Source organism: Mesoplodon mirus (assembly GCF_964341445.2).
Source record: "Mesoplodon mirus genome assembly, chromosome: 13".
Taxonomy (NCBI): Eukaryota; Metazoa; Chordata; class Mammalia; order Artiodactyla; family Ziphiidae; genus Mesoplodon; species Mesoplodon mirus.
In genome coordinates, this window is record NC_138989.1 from 32269315 (window position 1) to 32292474 (window position 23160).

At 40.3% G+C, this 23160-nt stretch overlaps 1 protein-coding gene across 1 annotated transcript in view; it reads left to right on the forward strand.

Moving 5' to 3' along the window:
* The window catches only part of LAMA1 (laminin subunit alpha 1), a gene marked incomplete at its 5' end in the record, with an annotated part of 146381 nt that overhangs the window by 107590 nt on the left and 15631 nt on the right, over positions 1 to 23160 (forward strand). The window contains 13 exons of the mRNA XM_082641419.1: positions 1063 to 1245; positions 1555 to 1709; positions 3053 to 3196; positions 4132 to 4265; positions 5113 to 5263; positions 6237 to 6361; positions 7635 to 7785; positions 8434 to 8578; positions 9067 to 9208; positions 11570 to 11684; positions 11880 to 12050; positions 14782 to 14933; positions 15637 to 15822. Coding sequence (XP_082497545.1) covers positions 1063 to 1245; positions 1555 to 1709; positions 3053 to 3196; positions 4132 to 4265; positions 5113 to 5263; positions 6237 to 6361; positions 7635 to 7785; positions 8434 to 8578; positions 9067 to 9208; positions 11570 to 11684; positions 11880 to 12050; positions 14782 to 14933; positions 15637 to 15822 — 1954 coding nt within the window. The remainder of the gene's footprint in view (positions 1 to 1062; positions 1246 to 1554; positions 1710 to 3052; positions 3197 to 4131; positions 4266 to 5112; positions 5264 to 6236; positions 6362 to 7634; positions 7786 to 8433; positions 8579 to 9066; positions 9209 to 11569; positions 11685 to 11879; positions 12051 to 14781; positions 14934 to 15636; positions 15823 to 23160) is intronic.

Genomic DNA, 23160 nt, shown 5'->3' on the forward strand with positions numbered 1-23160 from the left:
TCTAAAATAGATCACTTTAATATTGATGGTTTGGAAATGCAGTGTTCATTAAAATTTTTAATAGGGTAACTTTTAAAAAGTATAACAGGTGAGTTGTGCTGAGGTGATTTATTTTACACTCCTTCAACCTTTTCTTTTTTCTTTATAAGATTATTTTAAAAGTCTTATAAGATAGCCAAACATCTCCAAAGTTCTTCTGTCTGCTGGTTCATCTTATAAGCATGAAAGTTACCGTGGGGAGCTGGACTTGCAGCGCTTTGGACTGACTTAAATCAATGGAACATTTTCTGATATGGAAATTTCTTTTTCTCTTGTTTATCTGTTTTTAAGGATACATGGTGTTTGTTGATCAAGCACTCAAAAATAACTTTTTATTTGGAAGCAATTTCCAACTTGCCAAAGAGTTGCAAGAAGAGTAAAAAGAACACCTGCATACCCTTCATCCAGCTTCTTCTAGTGTTAATCTTTGCCCCGTTTGTGATTAAACACTTTAAAAATGAATACGAGTGCCTTTAAAAAAACCCATCAACCAGATTTTCTAGAATAACTGAATTCCACTTTATCTTTAGTGACCGTTGAGTTTTTACTGCACTGTTATTTCCAGCAGCCAGTTGATGTTGTGGGCAGGTACACTTCCTCTAGCCTAGGATACTTCCATGTCACCTACAGATTTAAATTCCCAAACCTTCTTATCTAGACACAGAATGATTTGGAGACAGCGTTAATGACCATGAGAAGGCAGTGATAGGAAAGGGACCAAAGAAAGAAGTTTAGATTATTAACATGTAAGACGCTGAGCACATGGCATCTCGTTATGTATTGAAATCATATTTCAATACAGAGGGTTGTCATCAAAAATATTTCATTCATCCATAAAAGGAAGCAGTAGAGCGTTTGATATGCAGCCTTAATATTGCCATTAAAAACAGAAGCCCCCTTTTGTGTTCAACAACCAGCAAAAAATTCTGTAACGTGTCTGTGTAAAATTACATTTGTTGTGGTTTTTTGGTTTTCTCTGTGTGTAACCACTAGAGTGCATGCTTGCGTATAAATTTATTTCAGGTGTCAGAGACAAAGGCGGCAAAATCAAAGAGCTGGCCACATCTGCAAATCAGAGCGCTATGAGCACTCTAAAGAACGTCGTGGGATTGGGCCAGAAGCTGTTGAATACATCCACTGACCTGTCCAGGGTTAATGCCACGTTACAAGAAACAGACCAACTCCTCCGTGACTCCTCAGTGACCAGTAGGTCGTGATCTCCCCTCCCATTAGGAAAGTCTGCGACGAGCTGTTTGAGTTTGCCAAGGGCACAGTGGTGCCTTGTTCACAAACAGCAGTCCTAAAAAATAAAAATGCACCAACATCTGGATTTGCACTTATAAGAAGAGAAGGGCCTTGGGTGATGCCTTGTGCTGGTGCATTTTTCATATATTTACCAAAATGCCAAGGATTTGATTATTAGGATATTCTAGTTTATCCAGTGCATTAGTAATGACCAATTCATTTCTCTTGTTTCCTCCCTCCTGCCAACTTTCTCGCCACCTCATATTTTAGCTTTGTTAGCTGGAAGAAAAGTCAAAGATGTGGAAACACAAGCGAACCTTTTATTCGATCGGCTGAAGCCTTTGAAGATGTTAGAAGAGAACCTGAGCAGAAACCTATCAGAAATCAAACTGCTGATCAGCCAGGCCCGGAAGCAAGCAGCGTCTGTGAGTGCCCAGCACCCCTGCAGCTGAGGCTCCTGGAACTGCAAGTCCCAGAGGCCTCCTGTGCAAAGGGCCTTCAGTCACACTTTCTACTAACCAGCTCTTAGTAACCCCAGATTCCTCACAGCCTTGTCTCCAAGTATATTTAAAGCCTTGTCTTATATATATTTACCTAAGTATATTTAAGTCCATTTAATTAGTCTCATTTTCTTTGAGTCCTGCTTCTTTTGGTGTGTTTCAGAATGTTGTTAGCAAAGAGATCTCTGTGCCCTTATGGACATTTATCATCATGGCCTAGATTTGTAGATCTGCACCAATTAGCTAGATGGCACAGAACACATTAGATCTGAGTGTCAGCATCCCTGTAAGTCTCATTGGTTGCATATGGTCCTATTTCCATCATTTTACCAACTTTGTGTTCATAATCCAAGTACTCTTCAGAATGTTCATACAGTGTGGGCCTCATCTCTATGATTCTGACAAAACAGCTTGAATTGCATGAATGCTGCACAAATCCAGGTCACTAACTGCATAAAACACACAATTTGAGAGACTGCTTCCTGGCCGTCCTCGGCACATGGCATTGGCCCTGCGCCAAAGGAGAGGCATTTCAGGGAAATAAGACGTGAGAGAATATCATTTGTCTTGCTCCTGGGAACCTATAGACGACAGATGTGACCTCTGGTCTAAAGAGTATCTTCCTGAAGTTTCTAGCCAAGAAAAAGGAGCTCTGGATTCTTTGATGCCTGAGTGACTTCACTTTGGGAAAACGGCTGTAGGTTTACAAGAGTTCTGGTTTCCATCTGGTTTAGTTCCAGTCACCAAATAAATGTAAACCCGATGGATGGTTCCAAGTGCTCTGGTTAATATAAACTTATAATCTTGAAGGCTAATATAAGGATTATATGCAAGTAATACTTATCAGAGAAATATGTAAGTGAAATAATTGCTCTATAAATATTTGCTGAATAAGTAGATCAACCCTCCATTTATTCCATAAATGATCATCAAATGTCCTGTGTCAGGGATAAGATTCCAAGGTGATTTGGATAAGCTCCTTGTCTTTAAGGAATTAAGTCTCACATGATAGAGTTCCCAACATAAAATTCCCTTTTAAAACCTGACTGACTTTTCCATATTAAAATATTTTACCAAATAAAATAAGTTTCAGCATCATCTGACTTTCACCTTATGAGACACGAAACATTGTGCATTATCCAGAGAGGAAACCCACTAGCAGTGACGATCTGGAACAGAATAGCACTGTTCAGCTCCAGGCGTGCTGCCACTGTGTGGCCCTAAATGATTTTTAGGCACTTAGGCACACTTCCCTTTTCCTTCTACAGATCAAAGTTGCTGTGTCTGCAGACAGAGACTGTATCCGGGCCTACCAGCCTCAGATTTCTTCTACCAACTATAACAGCTTAACATTAAATGTGAAGACAAGCGAACCTGACAACCTTCTCTTCTACCTGGGGAGCAGCACCAGTGTGAGTATGACCCGCAAAAGCAACGCTGAGTCTCTTAGGGACAGAGTATATTTTCTGAATCAGTTAAAAAAAAATAGGGCCTTTGTGAAATCACTAATTCTTCTACGAGAACTAATCTTTTGCTAAACTGGTAACATTAGATTAAAAATAATCAAACTACAGAACTGAATGCCCGTGAGGAGAAGAGTGGCATTTATGAAAAGTACCTCCCTCTGCCATCGTAACTGTGAGCTGTGGGACAGAGCTTTTCTTAATGTCTCCTGTGACCTCCGAAGCCACGGAGTTGTGCTTTGGGTCTGTCGACCTTGGCGGCCGTTACCAGGAGTGGAGGCGTGCACCACAAGGGGCATATCAGAATCGTCAAGCTTCCCCCCAGGCTCTTCCACCCAGCGAGATTCCCAGGGTTCCCAGAGGGTACGTCCCCTATGGAAGACTATTGATTCATTTGACTGTGTCATTGGGAACAGGTCAGAGCCCTTGGGTATGTTAGGGCAGAAAATATTAGCAGGCACAAATGCCATCTGAAATGTCTTCTTAAGGTACAAGGTTCAAAGCACAGGTCAGTCCGTGATGTATGATTTCATGGCTCTTGTCTCACTGTACATCTCACATTCATGCATTGCCTTCTCAGGCTGGGCAAACAAACAAGTGCAATGCCTCCCCTCATGACCCCGATAAGAGGCTGGTAACCCCCAGCAAGTTTTCTTGGAGAACTTCATGGGAGGCTTCATGGAGGGCTACACTGGGCAAGGGTGGTGGGCACTGATGGCCAACGGTGGCCACCATCTCCAGTACCAATACTCCAGGTCATGCTCCAGCTCAGCTATTTTTTTAAATAGAGAAAATGCTGTAAGAACCCATCTTTTAAAGTGTTTTGGTGGTCATGCACACAGTCTGGCATGTGAACTCATCCCAACTCATGCCCTGCACCCCAGGCTGATTTCCTGGCAGTGGAGATGCGGCGAGGGAAAGTGGCCTTCCTCTGGGATTTGGGCTCCGGGTCCACACGTTTGGAATTTCCAGACTTCCCGATTGATGACAGCAAATGGCACAGTATCTATGTAACCAGGTAGCAGAGAAAGTTCTCTCTGAGCATCTCGCTTTTTTTAACTGCATCTTATAAGTAATTACACGTTTGTAACATCATATAACAGTCTTCGAAATTTCTGGGAAGTCAGATTATAGTGAAAGAATACTTGGTTTAGATTAACTATAGAAATAATTTTTTTTCATTATTACAGAAGAAATAAAGTTTGTTAGCAAAACCAACAATCAAAAGAAGAAAAAAGTTAAAAGTTTATGTTGCCTTTAGAATGTTAGGTCCAAGTCTGAGGCAGCCAACCCAGTAAAATGTTTGCACCCCAGCAGAGGGGAGTAAAGTGCTGCGTGGTGGAGCTGCCACGTGGCTGGCAGTGGTACAAGTAGGACAGAAGATGAGGTTATAATTGGGGGATGTGTTTTCTCAAAATTCAGGCACGAAGCAAAATTCTTCCTTTTAAAGCCCCTCCCCAGAGGCAACTGCTGTTAAGCGGCTATAGGTATAGCTTTCTTTTCACTTTTCTGTAATATCACAGTTGGTTGGTGATGGTGTGTTATTGGAAATTTCTGATTTTTACTTTGTTATTTGAAAAAATGGGGAAATAATAAAGGCAGTAGACCGTTCCAAATATATTTAGTTCATTATCTGAAACTATTTTAAGCAAGGAGGTAACATGATGGAATTTATGTTTTAAGAAGAAATACTCCACAAGATTTTGGAGTGCAAACTAGGGGCGGGATGGGCAAGACTGGAAGCAGGGAGACCAGTTGGAGACGTGGGCAGAAGCAGATGGAGGCTGTGTGTGAAACAGACGTGTGTGTATGTGGACCAACTTGCAATTCTGCAGGTGCTCTTTTTGCAACTCTGTGACCCTTAGGTTTGGAAACATTGGTTCGTTGAGTGTAAAGGAAATGAGCGCATCTCAAAAGCCACCACCAAAAACAAGTAAATCCCCTGGAACAGCTAATGTTCTGGATGTAAACAATTCAACACTAATGTTTGTTGGAGGGCTTGGAGGACAGATCAAGGTAATCTTCTGAACGTTCATCTGAACAGTGCTGATGGGCTGATTTTCCCAATGTATAAAATGAATATGTTTGGGCCTCCCTGGTGGCGCAGTGGTTGAGAGTCCGCCTGCCGATGCAGGGGACATGAGTTCGTGCCCCGGTCCGGGAAGATCCCACATGCCACCGAGCGGCTGGGCCCATGAGCCATGGCCGCTGAGCCTGTGCATCTGGAGCCTGTGCTCCGCAACGGGAGAGGCCACAATAGTGAGAGGCCCATGCACCGCAAAAAAAAAAATGAGTATGTTTAAATTTTTGAAAATATTCTAGGCAGATGAAGATTTTCCTGCTTCTGTTATTTTGTTTAAGGACAGTTCATCTGCAGAGATGGGTTGGTTTTGTAAAGGATCATGCTTAATAGATAGCATAATGGAAAAGAAGCCAATGGTTCATTTTATTATTTGGATTTTTTCCCCAATAATAAAAGAGGAAACTCAATATTCCACATGAATTTCTGTAAACTCCCTTTATCTCTATTCTGACTCTAGTGGTAGACTCATACTAATTAGCAGTTAGCAAAAGAGCCCATCGTATATTTTATTACATCAGTTACCCTCTCACCCAATAAAGTTCAGTCACCTGGACTTGGTTCAGTGCTCTGAAATGACAGTAAGGGTCCCAGTTCCCGGCAGGCCCTCACCACTGACCACATTCTCTGCATCTCCTTCCTCATTAGTTAAAGGGCCTTCTCTCCAGTGACCCTAGTAACTGACATGACCTTTGAGATCTTGTCCTGCTGTCATTCATTCTAGGATTCCAATTCATAATTGGAAGGAAGCTCAGTGATTACAAACTGGTCGCTTTCCTGGGTGTTGTTTTCTCAAAATTTGGATCTGTTAGATCTGAGCTCCCAAGGGGGAGTTTTGTGCACTTAGAGAATGTATTTCTTTTCACCAAATATACTTGGATTATGTTTGTTTTTGTTTGTTTACATTAGAAGTCTCCTGCTGTGAAGGTTACTCATTTTAAAGGCTGCATGGGAGAGGCCTTCTTGAATGGACAGTCGATTGGCCTATGGAACTATATTGAAAGGGAGGGGAAGTGCCATGGCTGCTTTGGAAGGTAACGTGCCCCATGGGTAACACATAAGATGCTCATGTGCACAGTAACACTGGCCCGGGAGAAGGTTAGAGTTGCAGCATTTCCCAAACTCATTTGACCCTGAACTCTTTAAAAAGGAGAATTCCAGAGCTGCTTATGTTCCATAGAACATACTTTGCAAGTGCTGAAGTAGACACAAACAGGTGCTTTATGTCTACATTTGTAAATGGATTAAACTGTCTTCATTTTAGATAAGTGCCCCTACCTACTAGCCAAAAACTTTAGCTCAGTGAGTTAATAAACTACTTCTAGCAACAGAATCCATCTAAGCGGGCCAGTAATTAGAATTCATTGCGCTTTTTACCTTTGTGTGTAATTTTTCATTATTAAATCATTAGCACGGTCCATTGATGTCCTTTAGATTTAAAAACTTTTTTCTTAATATAATCATTTACCTTTAACTTTGATTTATATTACCAAGTAAGCTAACTGATTTTTTTTATTCCTCTTTGAATATACTTACACTTCTCTAACATGGTGTCAGCATATGTTTATAATTATGAACAATCTCTCAGATCCTTCAAGGATAGTATAAAATAAACTATTGATTCTAACAGTTCACATCTAAATATGGGAAAAAACTTTCATTTAGTCAACAGGCCTTTATTCTTGTGTTAGTTTTGAGAGACTGTTGCAATAGAGCATTGGCTGCACGGTTGACCTTGACCGGACAGTCATCTGTTTCTGGGCCCTCTGCTCGGTACTGGTGATGGCAACATCAGTCACCCAAGCTTATCTCCTCCAATGTCTCACAGTCTACGGAAAATTACCTAAAATACTTCTTTGTGGTAACATATAAAAGAGCTCCGTGCTGTAGGGGCGATGGTAGGTAGAGCATCCTGGGTGTGGGGCCCGAGTGATGCCTCCTCAGTCACGGGACAGCTGCACGGAGTCTGATGGGTCACCATCTCATGGGTGACAGCTTGGATCAGAGCAGTCTAGTCATTCTTCCAGGAACTATTTATAGCAGTAATCCATCCTTCGGGGAATTTCTTTTTACTACAGTGAACACTGCCCACGTTAACTTTCATTCCCTTACAAGGCAACTGGGTGCTTGTCTCGCATAATCTCATGGGGAGCATATTTTAAGATATTATGACTTACACTTGTTGTCAAATTATGGAAATAAATGCTCTATCACAACTTTTGTGAGGAAGAACTCAGTAAAAGTATCATGTGTTCTCTTTAACTACCTTCCTAAGAATAGATTGTATTTCACCTTCTCTCCTTGCAGCCCCCAAAATGAAGATGCTTCCTTCCATTTTGATGGGAGTGGGTATTCTGTGGTGGAGAAGATGCTCCGGACTACTGTAACACAGATAATTATGCTTTTTAGTACCTTTTCACCTAACGGGCTGCTTCTCTACCTGGCTTCAAATGGCACCGTAAGAGTCTGTGGGGCCCTGCACCCTACTGTGTATATACAGTTGGATTGCTACGAGGATATTTATGTTTAATGATTGCTTTATGAGCACATGCTAGTATAATATGTACGTATGTATGCCATACTAGTCCCCCATTTTAAATGATTTATCAGTACAAAATCATTGAAGAATGTTTGGAAAATATAGAAGCACATCAAGTAGAAAATAGCTTCCTATCATTATAAATATCAGTTAAACATTTATTGTTAAATTTTGAGCTTGAATAAGACGTCTTGTTTTACTCACTCTGACCACCTTATTTGAATTCCATCGCAGGAAGTTCATGTTCTTATTTTTATCTTATGTGCTGCTGATTTTTCTCAATCTTCTAGTTTTATTTTTAGGATTGGCCCAGTTGTCAATCTAAATGAAAAAAACAGAGATTCCACTTCTCTTCCTGCATTGTAGATTTTGATGACCATGAGTTTATCTGACATATGTCTGTATATTATTCTAGAAAGCCTTTGTGGACACTTTTAATTTTGGACTGTTGGGCCAGATCCTGTTTTCTTAGTTTGACTGTAGGAGGTTTCCGCCATCCCTGACTTGGAGAGGAAGGAGATCTTGTGATAATAATGTAGCCTTGGGTAACTCTTCTCTTTTTTACAGAAAGACTTTTTATCCATCGACCTGGTCGACGGCAGAGTTAGAGTTACGGTTGACCTGGGTTCTGGGCCTCTTGCACTTATTACCGACAGACGCTATAATAATGGAACCTGGTACAAAATTGCCTTCCAGCGAAACAGAAAGCAAGGTAAATGCACAGGTAGACAGACGGAATGTTGGTTGCCCTCATAGGAATAGAAATCTTTCCAAAGTCAGCAGTCTTTTTTTACTTTAGCTTTCTAGGTATTCTTAAATGATATTCTAATCAAAAGCCATTGTTTTCTTTGGAATACTAAGCACCAGGATTCACATTTTGCTGGAGGAATATTCTAATTCTCTTTGTCTATGGTTTCCAAATGCATTATTTAACGTTAAATGCTGAATTGGAATCAAGGATCAAATTGATTCTATTTTCTTTGACACACATACTGCTACCATTTAGCATGTATATTCTGGATTTATTGACTTTTGTAAAGAGAGTTTTCATTTGTCTTTTAACAGTCAAGAACATCCTCTGGTCAAATTTGCAGAATGTAAAAGAAGATGTCTTTGTAAATGAACTTTGTTAGATGTCTGTGTTTACTTCATTGTAGAAAATGACTCATTTTCTTGTCTATTCCTCTTGATCTTCTCTAGGACTCCTAGCAGTTATTGATGCATATAACACCAGCTACAAAGAAACCAAGCAAGGGGAAGCTCCAGGAGCATCTTCTGACCTCAATCGTCTAGATAAGGATCCAATTTATGTGGGTGGATTACCTAGGTCAAGAGTTGTAAGGTATGATACCACGTTGCAGAATTTTCAAGTCCCTAATTACCAACTGCCTTAGTTTCCGTAACAAAGTTCCACAGACTGGGCAGCTTAAACAACAGAAATGTGTTCTCTCACAGTTCTGGAGGCTACAGTTCCAAAATCAGGTGTCAGCAGGGCCGCTTCCTTCTGAGGATTGTGAGAAAGAATCTGTTCCATGCTTCTCTCTGAGCTTCTGGTAGCTTCAGGCATTGCTCAGCTTGTAGGTGGCATTCTTTATCTGTGTGGACACGCTGTCTTCCCTCTGTGTGTGTCTCTCAGCGTCCAAATTTCCCCTTTTTATAAAGATACCAGTCATACTGGATTAGGACCTACCCTACTGACCTCACCTTAACTTGATTACAACTGTAAAGACCCTATTTTCAAATAAGGTCACATTCACAGGTACTGGGGGTTAGGATTTCAAAATCTTTTGGTCGGGGTGAGGAAACACAATTTAACCCATAATGTTCTGTTTTGATTAGTATGCCATATAATTGGGAAGTAAAGAAAGCCTTCTGCAATAGAATTTATGATTTTCTATTTATGGCCTATAAAACATATAAAAATTGTCACTGTGCAATATTTGGAGACCCACTTGCCATCAGGCATCACTCTCCTGTCCAGACATTCTAGAACGGTAGAATCTTTTTGGTGACAAAAAAAAAAAAGAATCATGATTTCTGCAGACTTACCTGGATTCCCCTTTTGGTGATTAGAATGAATAATGTATGTGAAAGACCAGCATCAGCAAGTTGGATTAAAGATAGCAGAGGAGAGATGCACTGATTTTTGTTCTTGTTTAGCTTTGTGACTTTAATAATTTCATAAACTTTCTGTAGTTCACTGTCCTCATCTTTGTAATTTTGGACTGGGGACAAAGTAAGCTTTAAGTTTCTTTCACCCCATTATAAAAAAGGCATATATGGCCAGCAACCAAGGCAGCCTAGCTTCCAGGGAGTGGAATCACCAAATGTCCAAACCGAGTCACTCAGCCCAGTGGTTTTCAAATGTATGTTTGTAGCAGTACCTCATCTTGAAGCCAGGTTCTTATACAGAAGTGCAGCCACTCCAGTCGCTATGGGTTGAGCAGCCCAGAATCCAATTCCTGACGCACCCCCTTCTCTGCCAGAAATGTGTGAAAGTTCCAAGGAACATAGTTTACAGCCACAGTCACCCGCCTTCAGGGTCTTGGAAATAAATGTCCCTAAACTTCAGGGGAGTTGGTTGCTTGTCCCAGGTCTTACCCCTCTGCCAAGGCAGAGCCAGGACAGCAAGCCTCTCCCCTAATCCCTGATTACAGATGTCATTCCTAACATAGTGGCATTGGGGATGTTTCTGAGGTTACAAGCTGTGTTGTAATTCATTTGTTCTTTACCTAAATGGTACACAGCGTAGACCCTGGAGAAAAGGACAGAGTCCCTCTTCTAGGAAGACATCTCAAATCACAGACTTTCATGATAGAAGGGTCTTGGGTATCATCGGGGCCAGTCTCCTCATTTACAGTGGAAGAAACTGAGATTCGGAAAGGTTGAAATTTGCCCTAAATCATGTGGTTTCTTAATAGCCGACAGCTCACTGCACAGCACAGAGAAAAAGTGAGATATGACATGTAGCAAGAAGCCATGTTCCTGCACAGTTCTCCTGTCACTAGCTGATGCTTCAGGGTGTAACTGGGAGATGTTCAGTGGTCTCCACCATTTGGAAATGTTAGCCTGAGTACATTAAGGCTCACCCCACCCAGCAGAGTGGCAATTTCTGTTAATAAAAATATGGAATTGGCTTAGTATCAAAGAAATAAGGGTTTTGGATAATCCCAGGCTTCACCAAATGGAGTTATTTCCTTCAGGAGGAAGTTCATGAATATGTGGTATGGACAAGAGCCAATGCTGTCTCTAACCAAGAGATTCTGGGAATCACATTGCCCACACTGGCCCCCGTGGGAGGTGGATGTTTGCTCTGCACGGAGACTGGATTGAAATCTAAGTGCTGTAATTTCCTTATGGCAGTGCACTGTCCTCTTATAATTACCCTCTGTTTTAGTGAGTACATCTAAATGGTAATGACTATAATAGTTTCCCTTAAAATATTAAGCATGCTTTTATCTAGGTAGCCATCTAGGTAATCAGCCTCACTAAATTCAATCCCTTTCTTTAGTCCTAAGGAGAGTACATGTTTGACCTGAATTCTCACCATCGATAGTCTTGTTAGAGGGAGACCTAGACATTTATGAGAATGACACATGGAAAGAGATCTTTCTTATTTGTAGGTCCATTTTTATTTCTTCTTTCAGAACTGGAGTTATAGAATCCAATTTTGTTGCTGTTGTTCTCTTGCCCTTCCCTACAGGAAAGGTGTCACCAGCAAAAGCTACGTGGGCTGTATCAAAAACCTGGAAATATCTAGATCGACCTTTGATTTACTCAGAAATTCCTACGGAGTGACAAAAGGCTGTATACTGGAGGTGGGAAGCGTTTTATTAATATTGGGATGAGTTTCTATAAATGCCCACTGATTTACTAACATAATAAGGCAACAGGATCTAAACCAGGGGTGTGAACAGAAAAGAGTTGGTGGGGAAAATGGCAGCAGCCTCCAGGGTGGGAGGTTCAGCGTGCGGGCGGGCCTCACGGTGCTTTCTCCTCTCCTTTGTGACCAGCCTGTCCGAAGTGTTAGCTTCTTGAGAGGCGGCTACGTTGAATTGCCACCCAAGTCCTTGTCACCAGATTCGGGATTGTTGGCAACATTTGCCACCAGGAACAGCAGCGGCATCATCCTGGCTGCCCTGGGCCAGCATGGGGAGAAGCAAGGTCACCGGCAGGCCCACAGGGTGAGTGGCTCAAAGGCTCTCAAGCCAGAAGCTCAGGAAGGAAATGACTTCAGGAAGCACTGGATGGAAGATGACTTAGTCATAACATGTATTCTACAACATGTGCGCCTGGTTGTTAATGGGTGTGCGTTTTTAATAAGTAAACGTGATTATTGCTGAATGTCTTTCCCTTATGAATCAGTGGTCTCTTTGTGTTGCATAATCCATCTTCCTCGTCTAGCCGTTGAGAAGAAAGATCCTTGCTGTCTACCTAGGATTCGTGATATTTACCTTTCCCCTGCTCAAACTTTATATATTATGTAATTTGAAGAGATTCACAGAATGCTAATGTATCGTATTAATGAAGTAGAAGCCATGCAGCTACAATTTAGAGTACTGTTGTCTACTGTGCAAGGTATTTGAAAGACATTGTTGTATAATTATTACAGCCACACGTCAGGGTGAATGCTGCTTCCTATATTTTGCTGAGGGAGAAATGGATTCAGAGAGCCTGGCTAACCTGCACAAGATCACACAGCCGTTATTTCAGAGCCTGACCTGGAACACCAGTCTGTAGACCCCAGATCCCTCACAAGACACTGAGCGAAGGTCTGACAGGGACAGATTGGTTTATGGGCTCCACCAACCTTTTCTCCTTTTTTTAAGTTGAGATGAAATTTACATAAAATAAAAGTAACCATTTTTAGGTGAAACAGTCAGTGGCACTTAGTGCTTTCATACTCTTGTGAGGCCACTTTCTCTATCTAGTTCCAAAACATCTTCATCACCCAAAAGAGAAGCCTATGCCTGTTAAGCAGTCACTCCCCATTCCCCCCCTCCCCCAACCCTGGCGACCACCAATCTTCTTTCTGTATCTATGAATGAATTTACCTATTCTGTATATTTCATATAAGTGGACTCATATGAGTGGTATTTTGTCTTTCACTTAGCATGCTTTCGAGGTCCATCCACATTGTAGCATGTATCAGCACATCCTTCTTTTTCATGGCTGAATGTTATCCCACTGTATACATAGCATAATTTATTAGTTCATTGATGGACGTTTGGGGTTGTTTCTACCTTTTGACTATTGTGAATAATGCTGCTACGAACATCTGCATACAAGTATTTGTTAGAGTACCTGTTTTCAATTCTTTTGGGTATATACCTATGGGTGGAATTGCTGGGTCATATGGGAATTCTATGTTTAACTTCTTGAGGAACTACCAAACTGTTTTTCTCCACCAATCTTAATAGGACCTCTTGTAAATCAAAATTTGCTACTAAGTCAGCAAAAAGGAACAGTGTCATCCAGTGCTGGCAAGACCTTGTGAAACACTCCCATTCCAGTTCTGCTGGTGGACCTCTCTCAATGTGGCAAGAGTGTTAAGAGCTTTAAACATTTTCAAACCTTCAACTCTTTAATCCCACCTTTAGAAATCTTAGAAAAATTTCACAGGCAAAAGAAAAAAAAACCAGTTAAATGTTCATTACGTATGGTAATAAAAAGTTAGAAACTACCTACGTTTTTAAAAAAGGAATAGATCCCACAGTGAGATTTCACCTCACACCTCTGAGAATGGCAACCATCAAAAAAGATAAGATAAGAGATAACAAGTGCTGGTGAGGATGTGGAAAAAAGGGAACCCTTGTGCACTGCTGGTGGGAATGTATAGTATATTGGTACAGCCACTATGGAAAACAGTATGGGGCTTTCTCAAAAAATTAAAAATCGAACTCCCATATGATCCAGCAATTCCACTTCTGGGTATATATTTGAAGGAAATGAAATCACTACCTTGAAGAGATATCTATACCCTCTTGTTCATTGCAACATTATTTACTGTAGTCAAGACATGGAAACAAACTGAGTGTCTATCAGTAGACAAATGGATAAAGATGTGGTGTGTGTATATGTATACATATATATCAATATCTGTCTATTTATTTATTTATTTATACAGTGGAATATTATTCAGCCATAAAATAGGAGGAAGTCCTACCATTGAAAACAACATGCATGAACCTTGAGGGCATTAGGTTAAATGAAATAGGTCAAACAGAGAAAGACAAATACTGTATGATCTCATTTATATGTGGAATCTTAAAAAAACAAACTCATAGAGACAGAACAGATTGGTGGTTACCAGAGGTAGGGGCAGGAGAGAAGTGGATGAAGGGGGTCAAAGGTATGAACTTCCAGTTGTAAGATAAGTTCTGGGGATGTGATGTACAGCATGGTGACTGTAGTCACAATATCATATTGCATATTTGAAAGTTGCTAAGAGAGTAGATCTTAAAAGTTCTCACTACAAGAACAAATTTTGTAACTATATGAGGTGATCATTTTACAGTATATTCAAATATCCAATGGTTGTGTTGTATACCTAAGACTAACACAATGGTATATGTCAATTATATCTCAGTAAAATGGGAAAGGGAGAAACAGATCAATGACTTACAATGTAACTGTTTGTTAGTACATAATGTAGCAATAAATAATAAGTATGAAGACTGTAGAAATGGAAATCTTTGATATGGTTAGTGATAATAGCATAATGCAGAATGTAAATTATGTCAGCAGAGGTTAGAAAGCAATATACAAAGTATAAAATAATTGTGTTAGATGGTGATATTCTTAAGGAACTGCTTCCTTGGTGCCAATACTCCCACATTACCTTCATAAGATGATAATTCTTTAAATCCTATAGTAATGTCTTTTCTATGGGAATTCTCTGTGTGACCTTCCCAGCCCTTCTTTTCCATCATGCTAATTGAAGGCCACATTGAAGTGCATGTTAATCCTGGGGATGGAATCAGCCTGAGAAGAGCTCTCCTGCATGCTCCCACGGGCACATATGGCGACGGTCAACAGCATTCCATCTCCTTGATAAGGACCGGGAGGTATTTGCGTCACCTTATGAAGGTTCCCCAGTAGGAAGCCTGTATGCAGTGAAATGATTGGGATAATTAGTATGATGTCATTCAGAGTCTTTATAATTCCAAAATAATTCTAGAAGCTTGATAGAATACCTCTTTGGAAAACAATTTCATCTGCTTTGTAATAAGATATTTGCAGAATTTTCATAATTGAACAACCTTAAACCTGCCCTTTGCTAGGGCCCGGCATAAATTGTCTTTACACTGGAATAATTCTGTGTCAAATAGTGTTACAGTATTAGTAAATTCTAATAGTGAATGGTAAAATAGCAAATAGTGACATAGTAAATAGTAAAATGTAAACAGTGAAATAGTAAACGGTGTCACATCGACATTTCTATATAATTTCTCTCCAAAACTGTAGACCAAAAGTTTTTAAAAAACACTGCACATTTTGTCACAGGTAAAGAAGTAAAAGATACTCTCCAAAAAGCAATTGAACTGAATAATATTTAATCACATTCCATTCATTTTTGGAGAACGTTTAGCTGTAAGTTTTAATATTCAAGATTCACTTTTTTATTCACACACATGTTAAATGTCATGTTAAAATGTATCTTCAAGGAACTTTTATAATTCAGTAAGAACTTGCTGGAATTATATATTAAAATGGACAGTTATGTTTCATTATATTTTAAAACCTTTATTTTCTCCTTTAACCTTTTAGAATGATCACTGTCCAACTGGATGAGACAGCTCCTGTGGAAATGAAACTGGGCCCATCAGCAGAAAGCAGGACAATAAGTGTGTCCAACCTGTACATAGGTGGTGTTCCAGAGGGCGAGGGGACACCCATGCTCAAGATGAGAAGCTCATTCCATGGCTGTATCCAAAACCTGATCTTTAACATGGAGTAAGTGTGACTGTGCTCTCAGCATGATTTTGCACTTCCTGATCTTTTAATGCCCAGTACTGACACTAATCTACAACCTAATTTTGCTGTTTGAGATGACCCCAAATTCTACAGGTTCCCGAATAACAAGTGAATCCCGTGTTCTATAAAGTCCCCCAAATGGATTTATTAGACTAGAATGATGGAAAAATCTGGTCATCATGCATGAGAAAAAAAGAACCACTAAACATTAGTTCCATAGTACTGTCAACACACAGCAGAGGTCAAATACATTTTGGCATGCTTTTTTTTTTAATATCTTTATTGGACTATAATTGCTTTACAATGGTGTGTTAGTTTCTGCTATATAACAAAGTGAATCAGCTATACGTATACATATATCCCCATATCTCCACCCTCTTGCGTCTCCCTCCCGCCCTCCCTATCCCACCCCTCTAGGTGGTCACAAAGCACCGAGCTGATCACCCTGTGCTGTGTGGCTGCTTCCCACTAACTAGCTATTTTACATCTAGTAGTGTATATATGTCCATGCCACTCTCTCACTTCGTCCCAGCTTACCCTTCCCCCTCCCCATATCCTCAAGTCCATTCTCTACGTCTGTGTCTTTATTGCTGTCCTGCCCCTAGGTTCTTCAGAACCATTTTTTTTAAGATTCCATATATATGTGTTAGCATATGATATTTGTTTTTCTCTTTCTGACTTACTTCACGCTGTATGACAGACTCAGGTGCATCCACCTCACTACAAATAGCTCAATTTTGTTGCTTCCATGTCCTGGCTCTTGTAAATAGAGCTGCAATGAACATTGGGGTGCATGACTCCTTTTGAATTATGGTTTTCTCAGGGTATATGCCCAGTAGTGAGATTGCTGGGTGGTATGGTAGTTCTATTTTTAGTTTTTTAAGGAACCTCCATACTATTCTCCATAGTGGCTGTATCAATTTACATTCCCAGCAACAGTGCAAGAGGGTTCCCTTTTCTCCACACCCTCTCCAGCATTTATTGTTTGTAGATTTTTTTGATGATGGCTATTCTGACTGGTGTAAGGTGATACCTCATTGTAGTTTTGATTTGCATTTCTCTAATGATTAGTGATGTTGAGCGTCCTTTCATGTGTTTGTTGGCAATCTGTATATCTTCTTTGGAGAAATGTCTATTTAGGTCTTCTGCCCATTTTTGGATTGGGTTGTTTGTTTTTTTGATATTGAGCTGCATGTGCTGCTTGTAAATTTTGGAGATTAATCCTTTGTCAGTTGCTTCATTTGCAAATGTTTTCTCCCATTCTGAGAGTTGTCTTTTCATCTTATGTTTTCCTTTGCTGTGCAAAAGCTTTTTAGTTTCATTAGGTCCTATTTGTTTATTTTTGTTTTTATTTCCATTTCTCTAGGAAGTGGGTCAAAAAGGATCTTGCTGTGATTTATGTCATAGAGCGTTCTGCCTATGTTTTCCTCTAAGAGTTTTATAGTGTCTGGTCTTACATTTAGGTCTTTAATCAATTTTGAGTTTATTTTCGTGTATGGTGTTAGGGAGTATTGTAATTTCATTCTTTTACATGTAGCTGTCCAGTTTTCCCAGCACCACTTACTGAAGAGGCTGTCTTTTCTCCATTGTATATTCTTGCCTCCTTTATCAAAAATAAGGTGACCATAGGTGCGGGGGTTTATCTCTGGGCTTTCTATCCTTTCTATCCATTGGTCTATATATCAGTTTTTCTGCCAGTACCATCCTCTATTGATTACTGTACCTACGTAGTATAGTCTGAAGTCTGGGAGCCTGATTCCTCCAGCTCCATTTTTCTTTCTCAAGATTGCTTTGGCTATTTGGGGTCTTTTGTGTTTCCATACAAATTGTGAAATTTTTTGTTCTAGTTCTGTGAAAAAATCCATTGGTAGTTTGATAGGGATTGCATTGAATCTGTAGATTGCTTTGGGTAGTATAGTCATTTTCACAATGTTGATTCTACCAATCCAAGAACATGGTATATCTCTCCATTTGTTTGTATCATCTTTAATTTCTTTCAACAGTGTCTTATACTTTTCTGCATACAGGTCTTTTGTCTCCTTAGGTAGGTTTATTCCTAGGTATTTTATTCTTTTTGTTGCAGTGGTAAATGGGAGTGTTTCCTTAATTTCTCTTTCAGATTTTTCATCATTAGTGTATAGGAATGCCAGAGATTTCTGTGCATTAATTTTGTATCCTGCTACTTTACCAAATACATTGATTAGCTCTAGTAGTTTTCTGGTAGCATCTTTAGGATTCTCTATGTATAGTATTATGTCATCTGCAAACAGTGACAGCTTTACTTCTTCTTTTCCAATTTGGATTCCTTTTATTTCTTTTTCTTTTCTGATGGCTGTGGCTAAAACTTCCAAAACTATGTTGAATAATAGTGGTGAGAGGGGACATCCTTGTCTTGTTCCCAATCTTAAAGGAAATGCTTTGTTTTTCACCATTGAGAACGATTTTGGCTGTGGGTTTGTCATATATGGCCTTTATTATGTTGAGGTAAGTTCCCTCTATGCCTACTTTCTGGAGGGTTTTTATCATAAATGGGTATTGAATTTTGTCAAAAGCTTTTTCTGAATCTATTGACATGATCATATGGTTTTTCTCCTTCAATTTGTTAATATGGTTTATCACATTGATTGACTTGCGTATATTGAAGAATCCTTCCATTCCTGGGATAAACCCCACTTGATCATGGTGTATGATCCTTTTAATGTTGGATTCTGTTTGCTAGTATTTTGTTGAGAATTTTTGCATCTTTGTTGATCAGTGATATTGGCCTGTAGTTTTCTTTCTTTGTGACATCCTTGTCTGGTTTTGGTATCAAGGTGATGATGGCCTTGTAGAATGAGTCTGGGAGTGTTCCTCCCTCTGCTATATTTTGGAAGAGTTTGAGAAGGATAGGTGTTAGCTCTTCTCTAAATGTTTGATAGAATTCACCTGTGAAGCCATCTGGTCCTGGGCTTTTTGTTGGAAGATTTTTTTTTTTTTTTTTGGTACGCAGGCCTCTGACTGTTGCAGCCTCTCCCGTTGCAGAGCACAGGCTCCGGACTCGCAGGCTCAGCAGCCATGGCTCACGGGCCCAGCTGCTCCGCGGCATGTGAGATCCTCCCGGACCGGGGCACGAACCCATGTCCCCTGCATCGGCAGGCAGGCTCTCAACCATTGCGCCACCAGGGAAGCCCCTGTTGGAAGATTTTTAATCACAGTCTCAATTTCAGTGCTTGTGATTGGTGTGTTTATATTTTCTATTTCTTCCTGGTTCAGTCTCAGAAGGTTGTGCTTTTCTAAGAATTTGTCCATTTCTTCCAGGTTGTCCATTTTATTGGCATATAGTTGCTTGTAGTAATCTCTCATGATATTTTGTATTTCTGCAGTGTCAGTTGTTACTTCTCCTTTTTCATTTCTAATTCTATTGATTTGAGTCTTCTCCCTTTTTTTCTTGATGAGTCTGGCTAATGGTTTATCAATTTTGTTTATCTTCTCAAAGAACCAGCTTTTAGTTTTATTGAGCTTTGCTATTGTTTCCTTCATTCCTTTCTCATTTATTTCTGATCTAATCTTTATGATTTCTTTCCTTCTGCTAACTTTGGAGTTTTTTTTGTTCTTCTTTCTCTAATTGCTTTAGGTGTAAGGTTAGCTTGTTTATTTGAGATGTTTCTTGTTTCTTGAGGTAGGATTGTATTGCTGTAAACTTCCCCCTTAGAACTGCTTTTGCTGCATGCCATAGGTTTTGGGTTGTCGTGTTTTCACTGTCATTTTTTTCTAGGTATTTTTTGATTTCCTCTTTGATCTCTTCAGTGACCTCTTGGTTATTTAGTAGTGTATTGTTTAGCCTCCATGTGTCTGTATTTTTTACAGATTTTTTTCCTGTAATTGATATCTAGTCTCATAGCGTTGTGGTCGGAAAAGATACTTGATACGATTTCAATTTTGTTAAATTTACCAAGGCTTGATTTGTGACCCAAGATATGATCTGTCCTGGAGAATGTTCCATGAGCACTTGAGAAGAAAGTGTATTCTGTTGCTTTTGGATGGAATGTCCTATAAATATCAATTAAGTCCATCTTGTTTAATGTATCATTTAAAGCTTGTGTTTCCTTATTTATTTTCATTTTGGATGATCTGTCCATTTGTGAAAGTGGGGTGTTAAAGTCCCCTACTATGATTGTGTTACTGTTGATTTCCCCTTTTATGGCTGTTAGTATTTGCCTTATGTATTGAGGTGCTCCTATGTTGGGTGCATAAATATTTACAATTGTTATATCTTCTTGGATTGATCCCTTGATCATTATGTAGTGTCCTTCTTTGTCTCTTGTAATAGTGTTTATTTTAAAGTCCATTTTGTCTGATATGAGAATTGCTACTCCAGTTTCTTTTGATTTCCATTTGCATGGAATATCTTTTTACATCCCCTTACTTTCAGTCTGTATGTGTCCCTAGGTCTGAAATGGGTCTCTTGTAGACAGCATATATACAGGTCTTGTTTTTGTATCTATGCAGCCAGTCTATGTCTTTTGGCTGGAGCATTTAATCCATTTACATTTAAGGTAATTATCGATATTTATGTTCCTATTACCATTTTCTTAATTGTTTTGGGTTTGTTATTGTAGGTCTTTTCCTCCTCTTGTGTTTCCTGCCTAGAGAAGTTCCTTTAGCATTTGCTGTAAAGCTGGTTTGGTGGTGCTGAATTCTCTTAGTTTTTGCTTGTCTGTAAAGGTTTTAATTCTCCGTCGAATCTGAATGAGATCCTTGCTGGGTAGAGTAATCTTGGTTGTAGGTTTTTCCCTTTCATCACTTTAAATATGTCCTGCCACTCCCTTTTGGCTTGCAGAGATTCTGCTGAAAGATCAGCTCTTAACCTTAGGGGGATTCCCTTGTATGTTATTTGCTGTTTTTCCCTTGCTGCTTATAATATTTTTTCTTTGTATTTAAGTTTTGATAGTTTGATTAATATGTGTCTTGGCATGTTTCTCCTTGGATTTATCCTGTATGGGACTCTCTGTGATTCCTGCACTTGATTAACTATTTCCTTTCCCATATTAGGGAAGTTTTCCACTATAATCTCTTCAAATATTTTCTCAGTCCCTTTATCTCTTCTTCTTCTTGGACCCCTATAATTCAAATGTTGGTGCATTTAATGTTGTCCCAGAGTTCTCTGAGACTGTCCTCAATTCTTTTCATTCTTGTTTCCTTATTCCGCTCTGTGGTAGTTATTTCCACTATTTATCTTCCAGGTCACTTATCCATTCTTCTGCCTCAGTTATTCTGCAATTGATTCCTTCTGGAGAATTTTTAATTTCATTTATTGCATTGTTCATCATTGTTTGTTTGCTCTTTAGTTCTTCTAGGTCCTTGTTAAACGTTTCTTGTATTTTCTCCATTCTGTTTCCAAGATTCTGGATCATCTTTACTATCATTACTCTGAATTCTATTTCCCCTTCATTTGTTTGGTCTGGTGGGTTTTTACCTTGCTCCTTCATCTGCTGTGTGCTTCTCTGTCTTCTCATTTTGCTTACCTTACTGTGTTTGGGGTCTCCTTTTCGCAGGCTGCAGGTTTGTAGTTCCCGTTGTTTTTGGCGTCTGCCTGCAGTGGCTAAGGTTGGTTCAGTGGGTTGTGTAGGCTTCCTGGTGGAGGAGACTGGTGCCTGTGTTGTGGTGGATGAGGCTGGATCTTGTCTTTCTGGTGGGCAGGACTGTGTCCAGTGGTGTGTTTTTGGGTGTCTGTGACCTTATTATGATTTTAGGCAGCCTCACTGCTAATGGGTGAGGTTGTGTTCCTGTCTTGCTAGTTGTTTGGCATAGTGTGTCCAGCACTGTAGCTTGCTGGTCGTTGAGTGCAGCTGGGTTTTAGCGTTGAGATGGAGATCTCTGGGAGAGCTTTCGCCATTTGATATTACGTGGAGCCGGGAGGTGTCTGGTGGACCAATGTCCTGAACTCAGCTCTCCCTCCTCAGAGGCACAGGCCTGACATGTGGCCAGAGCACCAAGACCCTGTTAGCCCCATGGCTCAGAAAAAAAGGGAGAAAAAAAGAAAGACACAAAGAATAAAATTAAGTTGTTAAAATAAAAATTTTAAAAATTATTAAAAATAAAAAAATTAAAAAGTAGTAAAAGAAAAGAAAGAAAGAAAGAAAGAAGAGAGCAACCAAACCAAAAAACAAATCCACCAATGATAGCAATTGCTAAAAACTAAAAAAAAAATAAAAACAGAATGTACAGACAGAACCTTAGGACAAATGGTAAAAGCAAAGCTATACAGACAAAATCACACAAAGAAGCATACACATACACACTCACAAAAAGAGAAAAAGGAGGGCTTCCCTGGTGGCACAGTGGTTGAGAGGTCCGCCTGCCAATGTAGGGGAACCCGCCCTGGTCTGGGAAGATCCCACATGCCGCAGAGCGACTTGGCCCGTGAGCCATGGCCGCTGAGCCTGCATGTCCGGAGCTTGTGCTCCGCAACAGGAGAGGCCACAACAGTGAGAGGGCCGTGTACCACAAAAAAAAAAAAAAAAAGAGAGAGAGAAAAAGGAAAAAATATATATATATAAAAAAAGAAGAGAGCAACCAAATCAATAAACAAATCTACTAATGATAATAAACTCTAATTACCAAACTAAGATAAACATAAAACCAGAAACAAATTAGATGCAGGAAGCAAACTCAAGTCTACAGTTGCTCCCAAAGTCCACCACATCAATTTTGGGATGATTCGTTGTCTATTCAGGTATTCCCGAGATGCAGGGTACATCAAGTTGATTGTGGAGATTTAATCCACTGCTCCTGAGACTGCTGGGAGAGATCTCCCTTTCTCTTCTTTGTTCGCACAACTCCTGGGGTTCAGCTTTGGATTTAGCCCCGCCTCTGCGTGTAGGTCGCCTGAGGGTGTCAGTTCCCCACCCAGACAGGATGGGGTTAAAGGAGCAGCTGATTCGGGGTCTCTGGCTCACTCAGGCCGGGGGAGGGAGGGGCACGGATGCGGGGCGAGCCTGCGGCGGCAGAGGCCAGCGTGACGTTGCACCAGCCTGAGGTGCGCCGTGTGTTCTCCCGGGGAAGTTGTCCCTGGATCACAGGACCCTGGCAGTGGTGGGCCGCACAGGCTCCTGGGAGGGGCGGTGGGGAGAGTGACCTGTGCTCGCACACAGGCTTCTTGGTGGCTGCAGCAGCAGCCTTAGCATTTCATACCCATCTCTGGTGTCCGTGCTGATAGCCGCGGCTCACACCCATCTGTGAAGCTCGTTTAGGCGGAACTCTGAATCCCCTCTCCTCGCACACCCTGAAACAATGGTCTCTTGCCTCTTAGGCAGGTCCAGAGTTTTTCCCAGACTC